The following is a 16332-nucleotide window of genomic DNA, read 5'->3' as shown; positions in this document are numbered from 1 at the left end:
GAATCAACCTCAGCATAAATACAATACAAAGGGTTGCACGAGCGAGGATCAGACGATGATACTCCGGACTTTGGACGAAAAGGAAAGACGCAACGGCACACACGCACACGCACACGCACACGCATGCACAAGCACAAGCACAAGCAGCAGCACAAGCACAAACACAACATGTAGTCATACTCGAGCTATCATTGGAGGAGTATGAGCATACGTGGAGAGGACAATTTTAGAAGGTGCAGACGCACAAGTAGTACAAACACAAGGCTGGGCAAGCGTCAAGAAAAAGTGCACGCAAACACACATTGCATAAAGTAGTAAGTTGCAATAAAGTGAGGGTACGGAGTACAGAGGAAAAGATGCTGGCCGAGCCTTGACGCCGTCATTTGAGCCTCGGGCCAGAAGACGTCTTGGGATCCAGCGGCTTGGCCACAGGCGGTTTCACTGTTGTGCACCCATGCTCTACATGGACATGGGCAAGGTCATGGACGTGTAATTGCAGGCCTCGTGCATTTGAGGTCTGTTGCATATGTACAAATAAAGCTGTTGGCTATCACGCACAGTATCGTTTCTCTGTACGGAGTACAACATGATGCAGTGGACGCTTGGACAAGTTTAGAATCAAATACTAGTACTCCGTACCACCACTCGGTATGGCAAGGCTAAAACCAACGGCTTGGAGAGGATGGACCACAGAGTGGTATGAATTTTGGCTCTTGGCTTTCCATGCTCAGTACTCGATGCTCCGTAACGAACTCGGTACATTACGATGCATGCTTCACGACCCTGGCAGATTCTCGGTGCGAAGAGAGGAGGCGAGTTGCATCGAGTAGTGGAAGTCGGCGACCAAACCAGAGCAAATGGCTCGATCTTGACGCCGACATTGGTGTTGAACCCTGACGATATCGACCCAGCCCCAGACTTCCGGTGCCCCAGAGCTGGGAACTGGAATCCTGGCCAGGTTTGGGTCAGTCGATGTCATGTCGGCCGCCTGGACGCTGCGCACGATTAGGTAGTAGCCAGCGGACGGAGTTGCGGAGCAGAGAAGTCCAGATGTCGTCTGAGTGCCAAGCACCTCGAGGTCTGGTACCTGGCGACATAGGGAGAGGCCTGGTATGCTACTCCGTACTCGGTACATTGTACATACATGAGGTGCTACCAAGCAAGACGGCTCCCGCTGTCAATGGACGCTGTCAATGCGATGTGGGTTCTGTACCCCGTACATGTCCCCTACTAAGTACTTAAGTACTTGCGATACGATATATGGCACATGTAAGTATGATGCACCAGAGCGCTGCACCGGCCACCTGGGTCAACTTGATCAGCTTGATCTTGTTGGCCTCCTGCAGTGAGAAACTGTACATAGGTAGTTTATTACGGGTATCATCAAATGCCATTGACGGATGCATTGATCCATATTGATTGACTGCGCACACCAACCAGATGCTGTGCCGAGCACACCACACTGGCGAGACGGCACACCCTCAAGAATCGAGCCCCCCTTTCGCTCCTCAAGCCGCAAGCCTCAAGGCTCAAGCCTTTCAAATCGCAGCCTTGGGGGAAAGGGCGTGGATTGTGGGACATAGGCACTCTGCTCACTGGTCACTTCCCTCGATTCCTGTGACAAGCATTGATGAGTACCTATGTAGAAGTGTTGGCATGGGGAGCCGTCAAGCCGCCCATCGTCTCGATCCGTGATCAATGAACTGCATCTTGCCATGTGCCACCTGCCCACGAATGCCACGCCAGCGTGACAGCAGCCGAGCCGGCATTGTTCTCGGCACCCCATCTGTCAAGACTATTGTACATACACACCAGTTGACACCTGTGCTGCCGAAATAACCCGCTGCCATGTGCTCTCGTCAATGTTGCCATGCAATCTTCCGCATTCTCAGACCCGACCCGCCATCTGGTCACAGTCTAACCTGATTGGCTCTGCCCCGACGGCTGGGGTTGGGCGGGCAGTGTCGATTGACGGGCCAACTGGTGTCTGGTAGCACCCATCAGAGGCTAGTACTAACTACTACTTACTTAAGTACTTAGGTACCTAGGTAGTAGTTCAGCGAATGCCTAGCGCATCGCCTGGGCCGCTGCCTCCGACGACCTGCACCGGGCTGCACCCGCCTGTACGGCGCTGCAACGCTGCAACGCCGTAGCACCACGCATGCCCCTAACGGTCCAAGCCAAGGTCGCTGCGCCTGCGCTGCACTGCACTGCACTGCACTGCACTGCTCTGCTCTGCAACCTTCACTCTGTCTGCACTCTGCAGGCGGAGGCATGTCTGGCGCTCGCCCGCCCCCGACGCAGCTGCAACCGTCTGGTGCATGTGTGTCCCGCTATCCAGTCTCTCGGGGCTCCGGCGCCATGTCTGGTGCAGATGTTCTGGTGGCTCTGGGGGTCCCCGGGCATTGGCTCAGGTGCTCTGGGCGCTGAACAATGGACATTGGGACCCAGAATTTGGACACCCAGGCCACTGGGAGCCTGGAACATTCAACCCAGTCGGCATGACTTACTGGCATTTGGAAGGCAGACCGACCGACTGATGCCGTCAATTTGACGGCTGCTGCCCACAGAGCCAGCCTCCTCCTCTCCGCCACCCCAAGTGAGAGGCTATCCTGCCTTCGGTCTAGCCCGGTGGCCCTCGTTTTCTTCAGAGTTTTCTGGTTGACGGCCGAGACGGCTTGGACAAATCACAAACCCCACGCCATGCCTGGGGCGTGCCATGCGGCAAACGCCATTAATCAATTGACGGCTGCCAGAGAACGGCGCTGTCCATCGATCGTCGCCTCAGACAAGACCAGGCCATTTTTTCCTGGTTCGGACTAGCGAACCGGTTGACGTCTGGCTGGGGCCTGGTGGCCCTGGCCTCTGCCCTCTAGCTCCCAGCTCTTCTTGACTCTTGACTCTTGAATCTTGGCTGGCTCCTGGCATCGACTTGACTTTTGACTGAGGTTGCGCACCGGTGGCGCCGGCTAGTTCTAATGGAGTATTCCATCTCCCGTGGTGTGCATTTTGTGCATTTTGCATCTCCGTGTACAATACTCCCATGCTCCGTACCTGCCTGGCTCTCGATTGCTCTCGTTTGCCTGCCGTTGGCCCGCTGGCACTTGCTCTGGCTTCTCTGGCGTCGTCTCTGGCTCGTCTGTGGCTCCAGTCCTCACTCTCGTCGCCCTCCTCAACTCTCCCCCATCCTCCATCCCCTCCATGCCTCCCCATTTCCCCCATTCTCCTCCCCTCCTCTTCCCTGTTCTCGGAACCTGGTTCATGTTCCTTGGGTCCCTGCCAGCCCACCAGTCCGTCCTTGGCCCTTGGGTCCTCGGGTCCTCCTGGCTTTTTGGTTCTTGGTTCTTGGTTCTTGGTCCTTGGTCCTGGGTCCAGCACCACACCCACCATCCCGTTCATTCGCTCTCCACGCTCGACTCTGATTCGCTGCTTTGCGCGCCTCCGTTCCTCGTTCCTCTCTTCAACTTGATGCACCCTCCTGCCTCTGTGCTTTTGCCTCTTGTTTGGCTGACTTCCTGCCTTTGGCTCGAGCTTTTGGCTGTGCATTTCTGCATCCGTCCACTCCTCGTCGCCTTTCTCCTCTTCAACCATCACGACAATACCACGACAATTCCACGAGCGATTTCCTCCCCACTGACTTGAGGAGTTGAATCCCTTCCCTCACGTCATTGTCTCTTCACCTGGATAAAAAAAGTCGACGGCTTGCATATTACAACCCCTGGTTGCACCGAGCCGCTGGATGTTGGAACACTTCGTCTCAACACTCTTTGGCAGCTCACTTCTCCCCAACGCTCGCCGGCGTATCGTCCAAGGCTTGTCGGTTCATTAGCTGACTGCCTCACCGACACAAGCCGTGCCAGTGAGTAATCACCTTTGTTTCTTTGGCACTTCATAATCTCTGCCTACTCGCATGTACACACCTGATATCGACGCTTTTCTGTCAAAGGGCACAGGTCAAGCAGAGCCGTTGCCGTGACAGATCACATCGAGGGACAACTTGTTGCCATCAGGTGTACAGACTTTATCTCGTATTCTCAACGAGCTACAACGTGATGCATTGTTTACTGACATTCCTCAAGCTTATCCTATTTGATTGCTTTCTCAACTTGTTCAACCTTGAGACTGCTACGACAAAATGGCCGCCTCATCTGTACAGATCCCCACCCATCCGTCGCGGGACTCGGTGCAATGCATTCGCCGAGTCACGAGAGAGAATCGTACTCTCTGGTATCAGTTGACCGTCCTCCAGCAGCCAGAGCGAGCCAGAGCATGTGGCTCGGGCATGAAAGGTCAGGGCGAATTCCTAAAATCATTCCATTAATTGTCGTCGTTTACAGTCGGATATCGAAATGTGGCTATTCTTCTTGTTTGATGGGACCGGCTCCTGGGAATCTGTCTGCAAACGATGCCATCGTGCATGTAGCTGCCATTGACCTCTAGTTATCCCATGCTGACATCTTCGATAGCCAATAGCGACAGACGGCCAGTTGATCCTCACCCAGTTGTGGAACTACGCATCATCGAAGGCCCTTCGGTTGGTGAGGGCAAGGATATCACCTTCGATTACAATGCCAACTTTTTCTTATATGCCAGCCTCGAACAGGCACGCACCATGGCCCACGGCCGAGTTCAGAGCGCTGCCGCTACGAATCCTCCCATTCTGACCGGCGTTCCCGCCTCTGGCATGGCCTACCTGGACCGCCCTACCGAAGCTGGTTACTTCATCTTTCCCGATTTATCCGTTCGACATGAAGGGTACTTTTGTCTTTCGTTCAGCTTATTCGAGACTACCAAGGAGGAAAAAGACTTTGATATGGAGCCTGCCAATTCCGACCTGCCGCCCGGTGTCGACTGGCGGATGGAAATCAAGACGAATCCATTCAACGTCTTTAGTGCCAAGAAGTTCCCTGGCTTGATGGAGAGTACCCAGCTTAGCAAGACGGTTGCGGATCAGGGATGCCGAGTTCGAATTCGACGTGATGTGCGAATGAGGAAGCGCGATGGGAAGTCGAGTGCATTCGAGCGACGAGAGGAGGACTTTCGCCGCAGAACCGTTACACCCGCTCCCGAAGACCCTCATGGCATCCGAAACCGATCCTTGAGCAACTCAAGCGAGCATCGGGTCCCCTACGCACCTGAGCCGCATCGACGACCTTCTGCCGTTGACGCCTATCATGCTCCTCCACCACCTCCGGGTTATGATTCTGGTCCTCCGCCGAGCCGTAGTTGTCATTTGTCGTTTGGAGAGCATCCTACTGCCCAATACGCCACCCCGCGACATTATCCGGCGCCTCCCCCTCTGAATGGACACGTTCAACTGCCGGTTGCCGCACCATATTCTTCGCCTGGTCAGGCGACGAATTATGTGAAGCCGGAACAGAGCAATTACGGATACCCTACTCATACACGCAATCCGAGCTCGACCTGTCCATCTCCTGTTCCGTCAGTCAAGCATGAGCTTTCCTATGACAGGGCACCGGGAAATTATGTGTCACCCTCCCCATCGAGATATTCGGAGACCTCGAGGCGGGACTCGCATCAATCATACCCGCCTACGCCATTACTGCCACAACCACCGCGCCGGACGTCGCAAACGTCCCTGGCACCGCTCAAGATTGCTGCGCTGGTGTCCCCTTCACCTCTACCCCCTATCGAGGCCCAGACAGAGCCTGTGCCTGTGTCTCCTATTATTCCTACAGGGGGCAAACGAAAACATCAAGACGTCTTTATGCACGGTTTGCAAAACGGACAGCGCCAACAGGATACACAGTATGGCCGTTTCAAGGGTCTCAGCCCTGAGACTCTTGAAGGCAGGTATTCGAGGGCCGATGGCAAGGTTGACGTGATTCAGTTCAACCGGTACCAATAGGGGCTAGTTTGACGGGGAGTTGACGGCCTCTGTGAAATCGTTCGGGTCCAGACCCGAACCTCGCTCTGCTACTTTGCCTATACCCTTTGGCGTTCTTGTTGGTGTTGAATTTTGCTCATGTACGTTTTGTCTCACTGACGTTGCCAGTGGACAGTGTGGAGAGAATTATATCGAGACATGGAAGGAGTCGGCGTCGGGAGCAAATACCATTTTCTCTTTTCTACATTCGAATCTTTGTTCTTTTTTTTCTCTCTCGGCTAATGCCATACGATGCTTGGGACACCGGCAACAATCCCCGTATCTCGGCCTTTCCTATTGATTTACAGTGTGCTTTTATTATCAACTTATGTGTCGACTTTTACGCTTCATAGAGATAGCAACTTCGGGAACGGGAGATGGGAGATACTATACTGAGCTGCCCAGATGCTACGACTGTTAAGGCTTTTGTTTCCTTGGCTCCTCGGACCCAACAATGGCGCAAAAGTCGACAACCGGGCTCACCACTCCCCGCAACATCATTTTCTATCGATTGTTATTTGTTTCGGATTGGATTGAGAAACGGAACTACCTGTCACGACGTGCGTCCAATTCATGGCGTGTCATGTGATTGATGTTTTGCAACCATTGTATTTGTTTGGAAAATTTTGGGAAGCTTGGGCCCTCTGCCATGCACGGCTTTTTACGTTGGAAACAGGACCTTCGATTTTATTATTATTATTATTATTTCGCTGCCGTGCGCGGCAACGCGACACATACGTTTGAATGAAGCGTGCACTGAGTTTGACGGACAAAACAAGCTGGTTGTTTATTATTATCATTTTTTCTTCATTTCGCCTGGGCTGGCACGCTAATGCCCAAAGTTTGTGAGGGCTGATTAAAAAGCCGGCTCTTGGAAGGCAGGATAGGTAGTTGCAATTAAATCAACAATTCAACCAAGATAAGCTGTGTAGGTGTGACAACGGAAGCGAAAAATGACATACAGGGGGCTTGATGAATTATTAGTATGTGACTGTGATGTGGCAGCACAATGAATTAGAGTTGTCACATATCGATTATAGGAGATGAGCAAGGGCCGCTGACAGTCGATGAAACCGTCAGTGGGACCCAGCCATGTAGAACGGCCGCTTTATCTTTTCAACCTTGGAGCGCTGCAAATTTGACGATAGAGACCAGAAGTCGGCCGGCATGACTGTGGGGTCGGTCTTTTGGCTGGAGAGAGCACGAGAAAGAAGGAGTGGGGCACTTGGTTGCCATGGCGAGATCACGTGTAGGGTACAGGGGTTCCAGGCACGGAACAATGAGTGTAAGTCAACAAACGGCCAAACACAGATGGGGATGTCACCGCAGACATACATACACGGACGTCTTGCTTGTATCTCAACTATTTTCTCCTTTCCCGCGTTGGCCCTTTTCGTTGAGATTGCCCGTACCGTAAAGTTGAAAGGTAGCAGATACCATACGAAGTCGGTAACGAACAAAAGCCAATTTGATCGACCATTTATTTACTCGCAAAACCGGCGCGCACTCATTCAAAGCAATTGGAGGACCCTCTTTACTTACCACCAGGAAGAAGACTTCTTCACCATGGGCCCTCCCAGAACGAGAGCCCAGCATTTTCTTGCCCAGAGGGGCAGGTTCCAAGAAGGCTCAATGAACGACCGCGTGTCGGCCGTGCCGCCAGTGCACTTTCTTGGTCCGCAGGACAGAGAGGTGCTCGAGCGGCCTGTTTACGCGGAACAATCTGCATATGCTGCCTTTGACCCGGCTTACTTTGGGAGACGCGAGGAGAGGCAGCCGGCTCAGCAGATGCCGCAGGCGCAGGCGCAGGCGCAGCCCCAACCGCGGCCGACGGCGCGCAAGCCTACCACGAAGATGAACATTTTTGGCCAGGTGTGGGAGGGGGTCCGCGGCAGGCTCCGACTACGTAGGGACGCAGACGACAAGGAAAAGGTCAGAGAGAAGAAGGACCCCGCGAGCAGCGACGCACAAGACGACAGGCCCTCTCGGGACGAGGTCTTTGCCAGCTACCAGCAGCTCGTTGCCTCGGGGTTCTTCTCCTCGCACGCCATACAGTCCACCCGCCACGGTCCGCCGCCCAACTACCGGCCGTCTACATCCCACGGGGTGCCTTCCAGGAATGCCGGCTTTGCGCCGCAGTGGCCGCTTGCCCCCAGACCGCTCACGCCGCAATCCCTGCCCGGTGCGCACGAACCCACGCCGCAAACTGTCTGTTCCCCCGTCAGCGTGGCCTCGTCCCGGGGAACGAAACGCGCGGCCGAGTCGCCTGAGCCCAGCGTCGACGGGGACGGGGACGGGGAGCAAGGGGGCAGGGAAGAGGAGCGCGACGACGGCGAGGATGAATCTACGCTGGCGCATCGCTTTCTCCCGAAGCGGCTGCGTATATCTGCTTCGCGGGACATTTCGCTCCCCAAGTTGAGGAGCGTTGCGTCGAGGAAGAGCATGCGCGCGGCGGTGGCTTTGGCCCGGAGGAACGTCTCTGTGGGTGCGCAGGAGGAGGACGGCAAGGAGCGTGAGCTGCATAAGCTTAGCAAGAAGATGTCGTGGGCTCAGCAGCAGCAGCAGCAGCAGCAGCATGGCGAAGTGCCTGCTGCGCGAGCGTCAATGGATATGCTTCCCAGGGGGCGCAACTCGAGTGAGATTCACGGGAGCGTGACTCGCAGGATCCGACGGCCTACTAGTGCTAGGAATTTGAGGTCTGCGGGGATGAGGGACGGCAATGGGGGGCTGAAGGTCGTGCCGGATGCGAATAGGGGCATTCCGAGAGTGCCTGATATTCCGGCCAAGTTTACGTATGGGGAGGATAGGGAGAATGGAGCGCCGTGGAGGGGGTTGAGGAGATAGTGGGTTGGCAGCGCGACTTGACGAAGCCTGGTTGATGAGAATCAGTTTATGCTCCTGTGGTTTTTGAAATGGAGGCAACGGTCTTGGATGAGGTCGTGGTGATGTGTTGTTGAGGTGCACTTTTGCGATTTTGTATGGCATCTGGAGTTGGGTCGACAACTTGGGCGTGCGGCAGCGTCATGGGCTTTGCATGGCGGTATGGACCTAATGATTTCCTTGGCTGTATATGGATATGAGTTATGTTGGTATGATGATGGCGTTGATGCACATATATTGGAATGTATATAGGAGCCCCCTGCGGCGGATATGCTGCATACTGTATTGTATCCTGGTCTTTGAGGAGCGATACCACCAGCCTTTGGTCTGTCTACCGGTCCGGGCTTATTTTTGCCTTGTTTCACTGGGGAGAGGTGGTGGCCTGACTCTTTGCTCCGTGGTTCTTTTGTCTGCCTAGATACAGAGCACTCACTACCTAGGTATGTAGTTGAACCGCGGGGGGCTGTATGAACCAGAGACACTATCCTTGTTTGATGATTACTTTTAGGCTCTTCCTGTTCCCTCTTGGCCCAAAGAGACCATTGACAGTCCTGCTCTCGCTCCGCCATCGACTCGTCACCTCCCTCCCTCGCGCGACTGCGAACGCCCAACTAGACCGGCGTCCGTCCTAAGGCGCGCCAGGCCGAGGAGCCGCGTCTACATCTGCCGTCTCGTTGAGCGACCGAAGCGGCAGCGGCAGCGGCAGCGGCAGCGGCAGCACGGTGATCCTCTCGGCCCACGTCGCCCCGGACCCCTGAGACCGAATGCTGGGGATGCTCGTCAAGGCCAGGACATCCCGCGGCCCCTATCGCAAGTCGTTAGGTTCGCACGACAAAAACAACAACAAGAACAAGAACAAGAACAAGAACAAGAACAAGAACAAGAACAAGAACAAGAACAAGAACGGAAACTCAACCAGTCTCACTCCTCGTCGGAGCACATTCCACCGCGAGGGCGCAACGACGACGGACGGCGATGGCGACGGCGCGGGAAGCGCCGACGGGCAGCAGGAAAGCGGTGCCACTCTGCCGCGGCTGCGTCGTTGCAAGTTCGTCCCCCACGACGCCGTTAGCTTGGGGCCTCTTCATCTCGGTGCGCGCGCGCGCGTGTATTCATGCGTGGCGGCGTGGCTCATTACCAGAGGGGACAGGTCCGCGAGTGTCCCAGCAGCCAGGGGTCGATGCAGGCGCCGTGAAACTCGTGCCCGCAGGGCAGCCGGCGCGGCGGGGAGGGCGCTCGCGTCCAGGGCTCGCCGCAGATGGAGCATCCGGGCGCGTCTTGGGTCGTGTTTTGCTCCCGAGCGGCCGTGTCGTCGTGGCTGCTGCTGCCCTCGGCGAGGGGAGGCCTTGCTCCCTCAACGGGAGGGGGGTTTCGGGAGGCGGCGGTCATGCTGGAAGACGGCGATGGATGGGGCCTTGGGCTGCGAGAGCTCTGCGTTCTGGTCTTGTGCGACGTGGGATTTGGTATTTGCTATCTTGGCTTGGTTTTTTGGACCGAGGGGGGCGACGACGCAGCCTCTCTTTTCTCCTGGACAGCTCGCCTTTGTGTCGGGGGGCAAGGAAGTAGATATACATGCGTGTATTTACATGTATGCATATCCATCTTTGCGGTTCGGCAGTCAGGATCCAGAATCGAGATATGATGGTCGTGTGTGTGTGTCTGGTCGCATCCTCGAGCTTCAGCCCTTTCCCCCCCCCGTCTACCCAGGTAACCGACAGACAACGGCTCTTTCACCCACAAGATGCTGGCCTACGCGGTATGCCGAACTTCCGGATACTGACTGCTGCTGCTGCTTGAGGCAATTTTCTCTTTGGCCAGCATCAGGCAAGCCATAAGGGATAAAGGGGTTCCTTCACCGTGTCATTTGACCGTTGGCCATTGTGCTACCCATATTCCCTCCCACCTGGGATACGCCATTCCGATACCGCGCCAGCTGCGGCGTTTTATTGTGTGCGACACGTAATTGTTGCATGGCCGCAATGGGGCCATTGGCCGACGGAAGCATGTTCGTGTGGTGTCAGTCAATCTGGCTTGACGTGTATCCAGCCGCCCATCATCACCTTGTGTTGAAGCCAGACCAGCTTCAAGGAGTAGGACGCGTCACAATGACAGGCACTCGGCGATGCGCTCGCTATATACGGTACCATTTTCTACCTAAAGAGTACCACGCCCAGCAAAACCAACCGACAACCATCTATCTACCGGCAAACGAAAAACGTCAAGGCCTTATACTATACCCATTTCCTAACAACCTGTATTTGTCCGTCGCCAACATCAGCGAATGATACTCGGAGCAGAACCCCCCGTATGAGAAGAAGAAGGGGAAAAAAGAAAAATGTATAGAAAAACAAACATCCGCAGCAACAAGGCGGATCTTATCCTACTCGCTGTCCCATCCCATGCATGGCTCCTGCGAAGCAATTCATCGCCCTCCAACATCCCCCAGTTTACAAACGTTCTCAAAACATACATCCGTAGGTTTATATTGCCAGCACAGTCCTGTTCCCTCAAGAAACGCTGCTTCCCGACTCCATGCAAAGAATGTCAAATCAAAACGAACGTCGATGCGGGTTCCATAAAGGGTTACAGCATTTGTCAAGGCAAAAATGGTAGGGAAAACGCCAGCCCGCAAAAAGCACCATGTCGGCTCAAACTCTCAACGCTCAACACACCCTGCATGAAAGCTTCTTCTTTAGCAAAGGACAACCACCATCACCAAACGTGTCATATTTCTACAACGCGTTCGGGTGCTGTGCTCACCAGCCGAGATGCTCGATTATGGCCAGCCTGTACCAGGGCTCGGACTGAGGTCCAAAGGAAAGGGAACAGTGAGGGGAAATAGCTGTAAAGCATAGCGCACACTACTACCAGGAGAAGAGGAATCTATTACATTGTTAGCAAAGCCTGTGTCACATTTTGGCTCGTCTCCAGTGATGCTTACCCAAACGAAGAAGAGGTTTCGGTCGCTGCGGAGGCTCTTCAGCTTGATCTCACGTGCCCGCAGGAATTGCTCCTGTTGCTCCTTGGTGATGGCGTTTTTGCGTCCAATCTTGAGAATCTCCGGAGCTTCGGCCTTGGCACGAGTCGTGCTTGTCGTCGTGGTCGATGTGGTCTGATCGTACAAGGTTGCACACTTCATATCAGCCTCAGCTTCCGCAGCGGCTCGGATAGCAGATTCCTGCTTCCTGTCCACATCTTGTTGTGGGAAGATATCTTCATACGCAGGAGGTGGCACTGCGCTCGCGTTGTTCATGTAAGAGCTGATATCCCACCAACGGCCGTCCATCTTGCCTTGGTTCTCGCCGGTCGATCCAGCCGATCCAGGGCGGGCACCAGACATGCCTGGCATGAGCTGCTGCACACGCTGGAAATATGCCTGATAGTCAGGGAGCATCGCCATTCCTGGTAGGGCGGGCATCTGAGGGAAGTGGGCGAGGTTCTGCAGATGCAGTGTCATAGACTGTTGGAACTGTTGGAGCTGTTGCTGTACCTGATCCTTCAAGGCAGCCGCAAGTGCCGTTGTGGGAGAAGCCATTCCACTGTCGGGCCGAGCTGGTTCTTCGATATGCTCGGAAGATTCCTCGTCTTGCCTCATAGAGCTGGCGCGTCTCATCGTGAGGTAAACATCCTCGTCGGGGTCCTCATCCTCAAAGTCCCCAGATGTGTATTCAGGGCTCTCCTCGCTTGAATCTATCGAGATAGGCTCATCATGAGTGTGTGCTCTAGTCATTGGCTCCCACAAGGAACGTAGCGAGGTAGCACTGCTGGTTCGGCTGTGGAGAGAGCCACCGCTTCTAGATCGTACGTGTCGCTCAGAGTGGCGGATTGCACGCAGAACGGCTCGTGACTGGGCTACATCAGCAGGCGTGAGGCTGGATAAGCTTCGAATCGTCGGGTCTGCGCCAACAAGCATCAGGCGTCTCACAATCTCGGGGTGATTGTGGATGGCAGCCATGTGCAACGGCGTGAATCCTCCCTTGTCGCGGGCATCGGGGTTGGCGCCGCGGGCAAGAAGAGCAGCGACAAACCGATGATAGCCTAGCGAACAGGCCAAATGTAGCATAGTGTGGCCCGTGGATCTCTTCAGATCGAGGCGTGTCTTGTGGGTGCTGTCATCAAGGTCAATGAGATCCAAGCACTTGAGAAGCTGCGACTCGAGATGTTCACGAGAGGTGGCAGCGTGGTTGAACATTGGACCACCAGCTGATGATGATGAGCCACCCCCACTGGCCCAAGTTGAGTTGCCGTCATTGAGAATTCGGCGCGCCAAATCACTGACGTCCACCATTTGGCCAGACATTTTGTGTCCCAGCACAGACAGAGCTGTCCTAATGAGCTTGTCCTCGTTGTCGTCAATGTACTTGAACGTAGGCGGTTGCTTTCCCATGGCGAAATTTAGAGCCCCAGGGATGCCTTGATGCTTGAAAGTCACCGCAACAGCCCCGGCAACGGGTGACGGGGGCAGCAAGCAGACGAGAGAAGAGTCGCCCCAGTATGTTGTAGTAGTAGCCTTCTGATCACCAAAGAAGACCTCCAGGCCCTGGAAGAATGCAGCACCCAAGACAGTAACCTCGATGCCTCCAATTTTGGGTCCCTCATTTGGGATGATTTTGTGAATAGTTGGAGGCGCTCGTGCTTGGTTGACGCCGAGAGGCAGGGGATACAGGTTGGCTGCCAGGCTTTGCGTGAACTGATTTTGCATGCCGCCGGCAACACTGTTTCTCAGACCATTAGGGCTAGGGGCACGACTTGGGTGGCTTGATGCTGGCGCAGAATACATCTGAGCTATTGCCAGGTTGTCCATGCTCGCGGAACGGTTAGAGAAGAACGGTAGCTGGTCATTGCTACCCGGAGTAGGGGGCTCATTCGCAAATGGAGCTGGGCCATTCATAGGCCCAAATATCTGCTCTGGTTGTTGGAATGGACTTGGATTGGGAGAGAAAGGAGATGTCGCCGTAGAGATCTGTGCTGAAGTTATTTGAGAGCCTGGCGGCGGTGAAGTATCCAGCCTTGTCATCGTCAAGCCGTTAGGTACCCTCGAGCTGCTTGACTTTCTCTTCTTGGCCGGGCCGCCTTGGTTAGGCGAAGAAGGTCGAGAAAGAGTTCGTCCAGTTACTGCTGGGGTACTCATGGTGGGAGTCGTCTTCCCGGAGACGACAGAACCTGAGTAGGGCGACTGTCCACCTTGCTGGGAATTACCGTCTGCATTAGGCGAAGAGACCTGAAATGATCCGTTTTGAACGCCGGGCGCCGGCGCAATGTGATTGCTCTCCATAGGCTGGGGCATATGGATGGGGATTGTGGTCGAGGTGACCGTCTCTGATACTTGAGGGTTCGAGGCCTGAGCCATAGGATGAGTCTTGTGGTCGTCTGTAATCATGATTGGGTTGGACATGGCCTGTGCAATAAGGCGATCTCGAAAGTCCTTGATGGTGAAGATGACGTTGAAGCCCATCTTCTCGCTATGATGCCTGCAGTAGCAGGCAATTCTCATGGGAGCATCGATTTGCATAGCACGAGTGACTACTGGATCAGGGCGTCCGCGGGCGTCCAAGACACCGCTCAGGGGCTGCCATTCCTTGACTTCCTGGGTATTGAAGACAATGACACGTCGCTCCTCGTCTTGACCCCAAATCTTCTCCTCCTCTGGCTTCTTGATCTTCTTTCGCGCTGCTCGTTTCCGCTCTCGCGAGATACACCCAGCGCAAATCCGAACATCCCCTCCGTTTTGTGGCGAGTTCTTTTCATCATCAAGCTCTGGCAAGTATCCCTGTGGTACTACTGCGGCTCTCTCCAACGCCTTCTTCTTGAAATCCCCTTGCTCCATCGCACTTGTGCACACCAAGTTGACGTGTAATTCTAGGGTGTCGGGAGATCGTTCAGCGCACGGCCGAGCGAGTAGCTTAGGCTTAGATATGGTGTGGGTAGGCAAATGCAACTTGGTTACACCGGGTGGCAAAGGCGACAATGTCATTTTGATAGGAATTTGCGTCTCGACACGCGATTTCAGAGGTGTGGGCAAGATTCTTAACTCGTAGCCGCCAGTAAAGTTATAAACAGGAGTGCTGTTGTAAAGTGGGATATGTTGAGGCATAAGCATCGGCTGAGGCATCTGGTTGCTAAACTGCACGGGAGTGGGCAACGCATCCGGTGCTGTGGCCGGCGTGACATCTACTCTGTTAGGCCAGATGGTGTTTCCATTGATGTGGTTGCCAAGAGGAGAAGGCGAGTTGAGAAAATTAGCCGCTGGAGATGAATTGTGGCTCGTCACCATGGCCGACATGGGAGAGACCTCCCTCGAACCTGAAGTCTTGACGCCGGTTGACAATGTTGAATATTGCTGTTCAGGGTTAGATTCCAATAAATACTTGGAGCGTTACAGTACATAGAAGGGCCCAACAGCGATTGACTTACTGAGCTTTGCTTCTTATGAGTAACTGTCTTGGGCTTGCTATTGGGTTTGCGTGCAACCTTTGCGGAGCTGTTATTCGTCTTGATGGTGGGCATGGCTGGGGACGCCATGGCGGTTTGGCCAGCATTTTGTGCCTCGGGGCTACTTGAAGCGCTCTCAAAATCAAAAGAGCGGTCCATGAAGCTGTCGTCCTGCTCGCCAAACCCGTACAGCCCCTCCATGGCGGAAGAATCAGCCTCGCGGCCGAATGTGAATGCATTCTCATCGTCGTCATAGGAAGAATAATTGGCTGCACCCCACTCCATCTTGATATCAGCGCCGTCATCCATAGTGCTATCGCCGGTGGTAATAGGCGTCTTGGTCGAGTCGGAGCTGCCAGTCCTCTTTGAGGACGAAGCCGACTCGGAAGACGAGTCGTGATAAGAGTCGTTGGGGGAATCAGGAAAGGGTCCAGCGGTCGTCAGTTCCTGAGGGTTTAAAAAGGATTTCTGATCGGTGGAGCCAATGGCGTCCAGGCTCTGTAGTGTATCGGGGCTGTTTGAGAAGTCAAAGAGGTTGGAAGCCGCAAATTCATCGTCGGAGAATTCGTGAAATTCGCCGCTGGACATTCCTGCTCCCGCTATTAAAGGGCCTCCAGCGACGCTGCCTCCTGCGGATGTCATGACCAGCAGGCCAGGCCGTGCGCGATCCGCCTCGCGCGGTGGGAAATCGATCGGCTCAAGCCCAGTCGCCTTGGTAGGCAGGACGTCTAGATCGCGGCCGAGTTTGTGGAGTTGAGGCAAGATTTGAGAAAGGGAGGGGCTGAAGAATCAGTAGGGCCCAACCGCGGTGTACTCCAGCTGCTTAGGCGAAGAATAGGCGTGGTGAGAATGGCAGTGGTCGAGGTAAGTCTCTCTGGGCCTAGCTCGTTGCGCTAACTCGACATCAGAGAGGAGATTAAAGAGTAATAATGTCGAGGTTAGAAAAAAAAAAATAGGCCAGACAATAGCGGTGTCACGGCCCGGACGAAAAATAATGTACGGCTATGACGATGAATATCGGCTGAACAGGCTCCGCCGTCGATGGTTGGCGACAGATTGGCGAGCGACTGAATCAATGGAGCAAGAGGGCAGGAAAACCTGTCAATCAACGCCACGCACTCAACGTTCTCTCG

General features: G+C 54.6%; 5 protein-coding genes across 5 annotated transcripts; 2 read left to right on the top strand and 3 right to left on the bottom strand.

Moving 5' to 3' along the window:
* Positions 1–1522: 1522 nt before the first annotated feature.
* G6M90_00g034350 (uncharacterized protein) lies at positions 1523–3591 on the bottom strand (the record flags this gene model as incomplete). Its single annotated transcript, XM_066130149.1, has 2 exons — positions 1523–1615; positions 3055–3591. 2 exons carry the CDS (start codon positions 3589–3591, stop codon positions 1523–1525), a joined length of 630 nt encoding a protein of 209 aa, XP_065986575.1.
* A 544-nt stretch (positions 3592–4135) lies between these two features.
* Positions 4136–5869, top strand: veA (Developmental and secondary metabolism regulator veA; the record flags this gene model as incomplete). The annotated part of the gene is made up of 2 exons (XM_014691346.1): positions 4136–4289; positions 4467–5869. 2 exons carry the CDS (start codon positions 4136–4138, stop codon positions 5867–5869), a joined length of 1557 nt encoding a protein of 518 aa, XP_014546832.1.
* A 1584-nt stretch (positions 5870–7453) lies between these two features.
* Positions 7454–8731, top strand: G6M90_00g034330 (uncharacterized protein; the record flags this gene model as incomplete). The annotated part of the gene is made up of 1 exon (XM_014691345.1): positions 7454–8731. One exon carries the CDS (start codon positions 7454–7456, stop codon positions 8729–8731), a length of 1278 nt encoding a protein of 425 aa, XP_014546831.1.
* Positions 8732–9395: 664 nt separating this feature from the next.
* On the bottom strand, positions 9396–10156 carry RNF150 (RING finger protein 150; the record flags this gene model as incomplete). Its single annotated transcript, XM_066130148.1, has 3 exons — positions 9396–9572; positions 9693–9801; positions 9906–10156. The coding sequence occupies 3 exons, from the start codon at positions 10154–10156 to the stop codon at positions 9396–9398; spliced, it is 537 nt and encodes a 178-aa protein (XP_065986351.1).
* Positions 10157–11491: 1335 nt separating this feature from the next.
* MGA2 lies at positions 11492–15787 on the bottom strand (the record flags this gene model as incomplete). Its single annotated transcript, XM_014691343.2, has 3 exons — positions 11492–11650; positions 11709–15107; positions 15182–15787. The coding sequence occupies 3 exons, from the start codon at positions 15785–15787 to the stop codon at positions 11492–11494; spliced, it is 4164 nt and encodes a 1387-aa protein (XP_014546829.2).
* Between the last annotated feature and the right edge of the window lie 545 nt (positions 15788–16332).

The sequence above is a fragment of the Metarhizium brunneum genome, chromosome 2 (genome assembly GCF_013426205.1).
Source record: "Metarhizium brunneum chromosome 2, complete sequence".
Classification (NCBI taxonomy): Eukaryota; Fungi; Ascomycota; class Sordariomycetes; order Hypocreales; family Clavicipitaceae; genus Metarhizium; species Metarhizium brunneum.
This window is presented reverse-complemented; position numbering and strand designations above follow the sequence as displayed.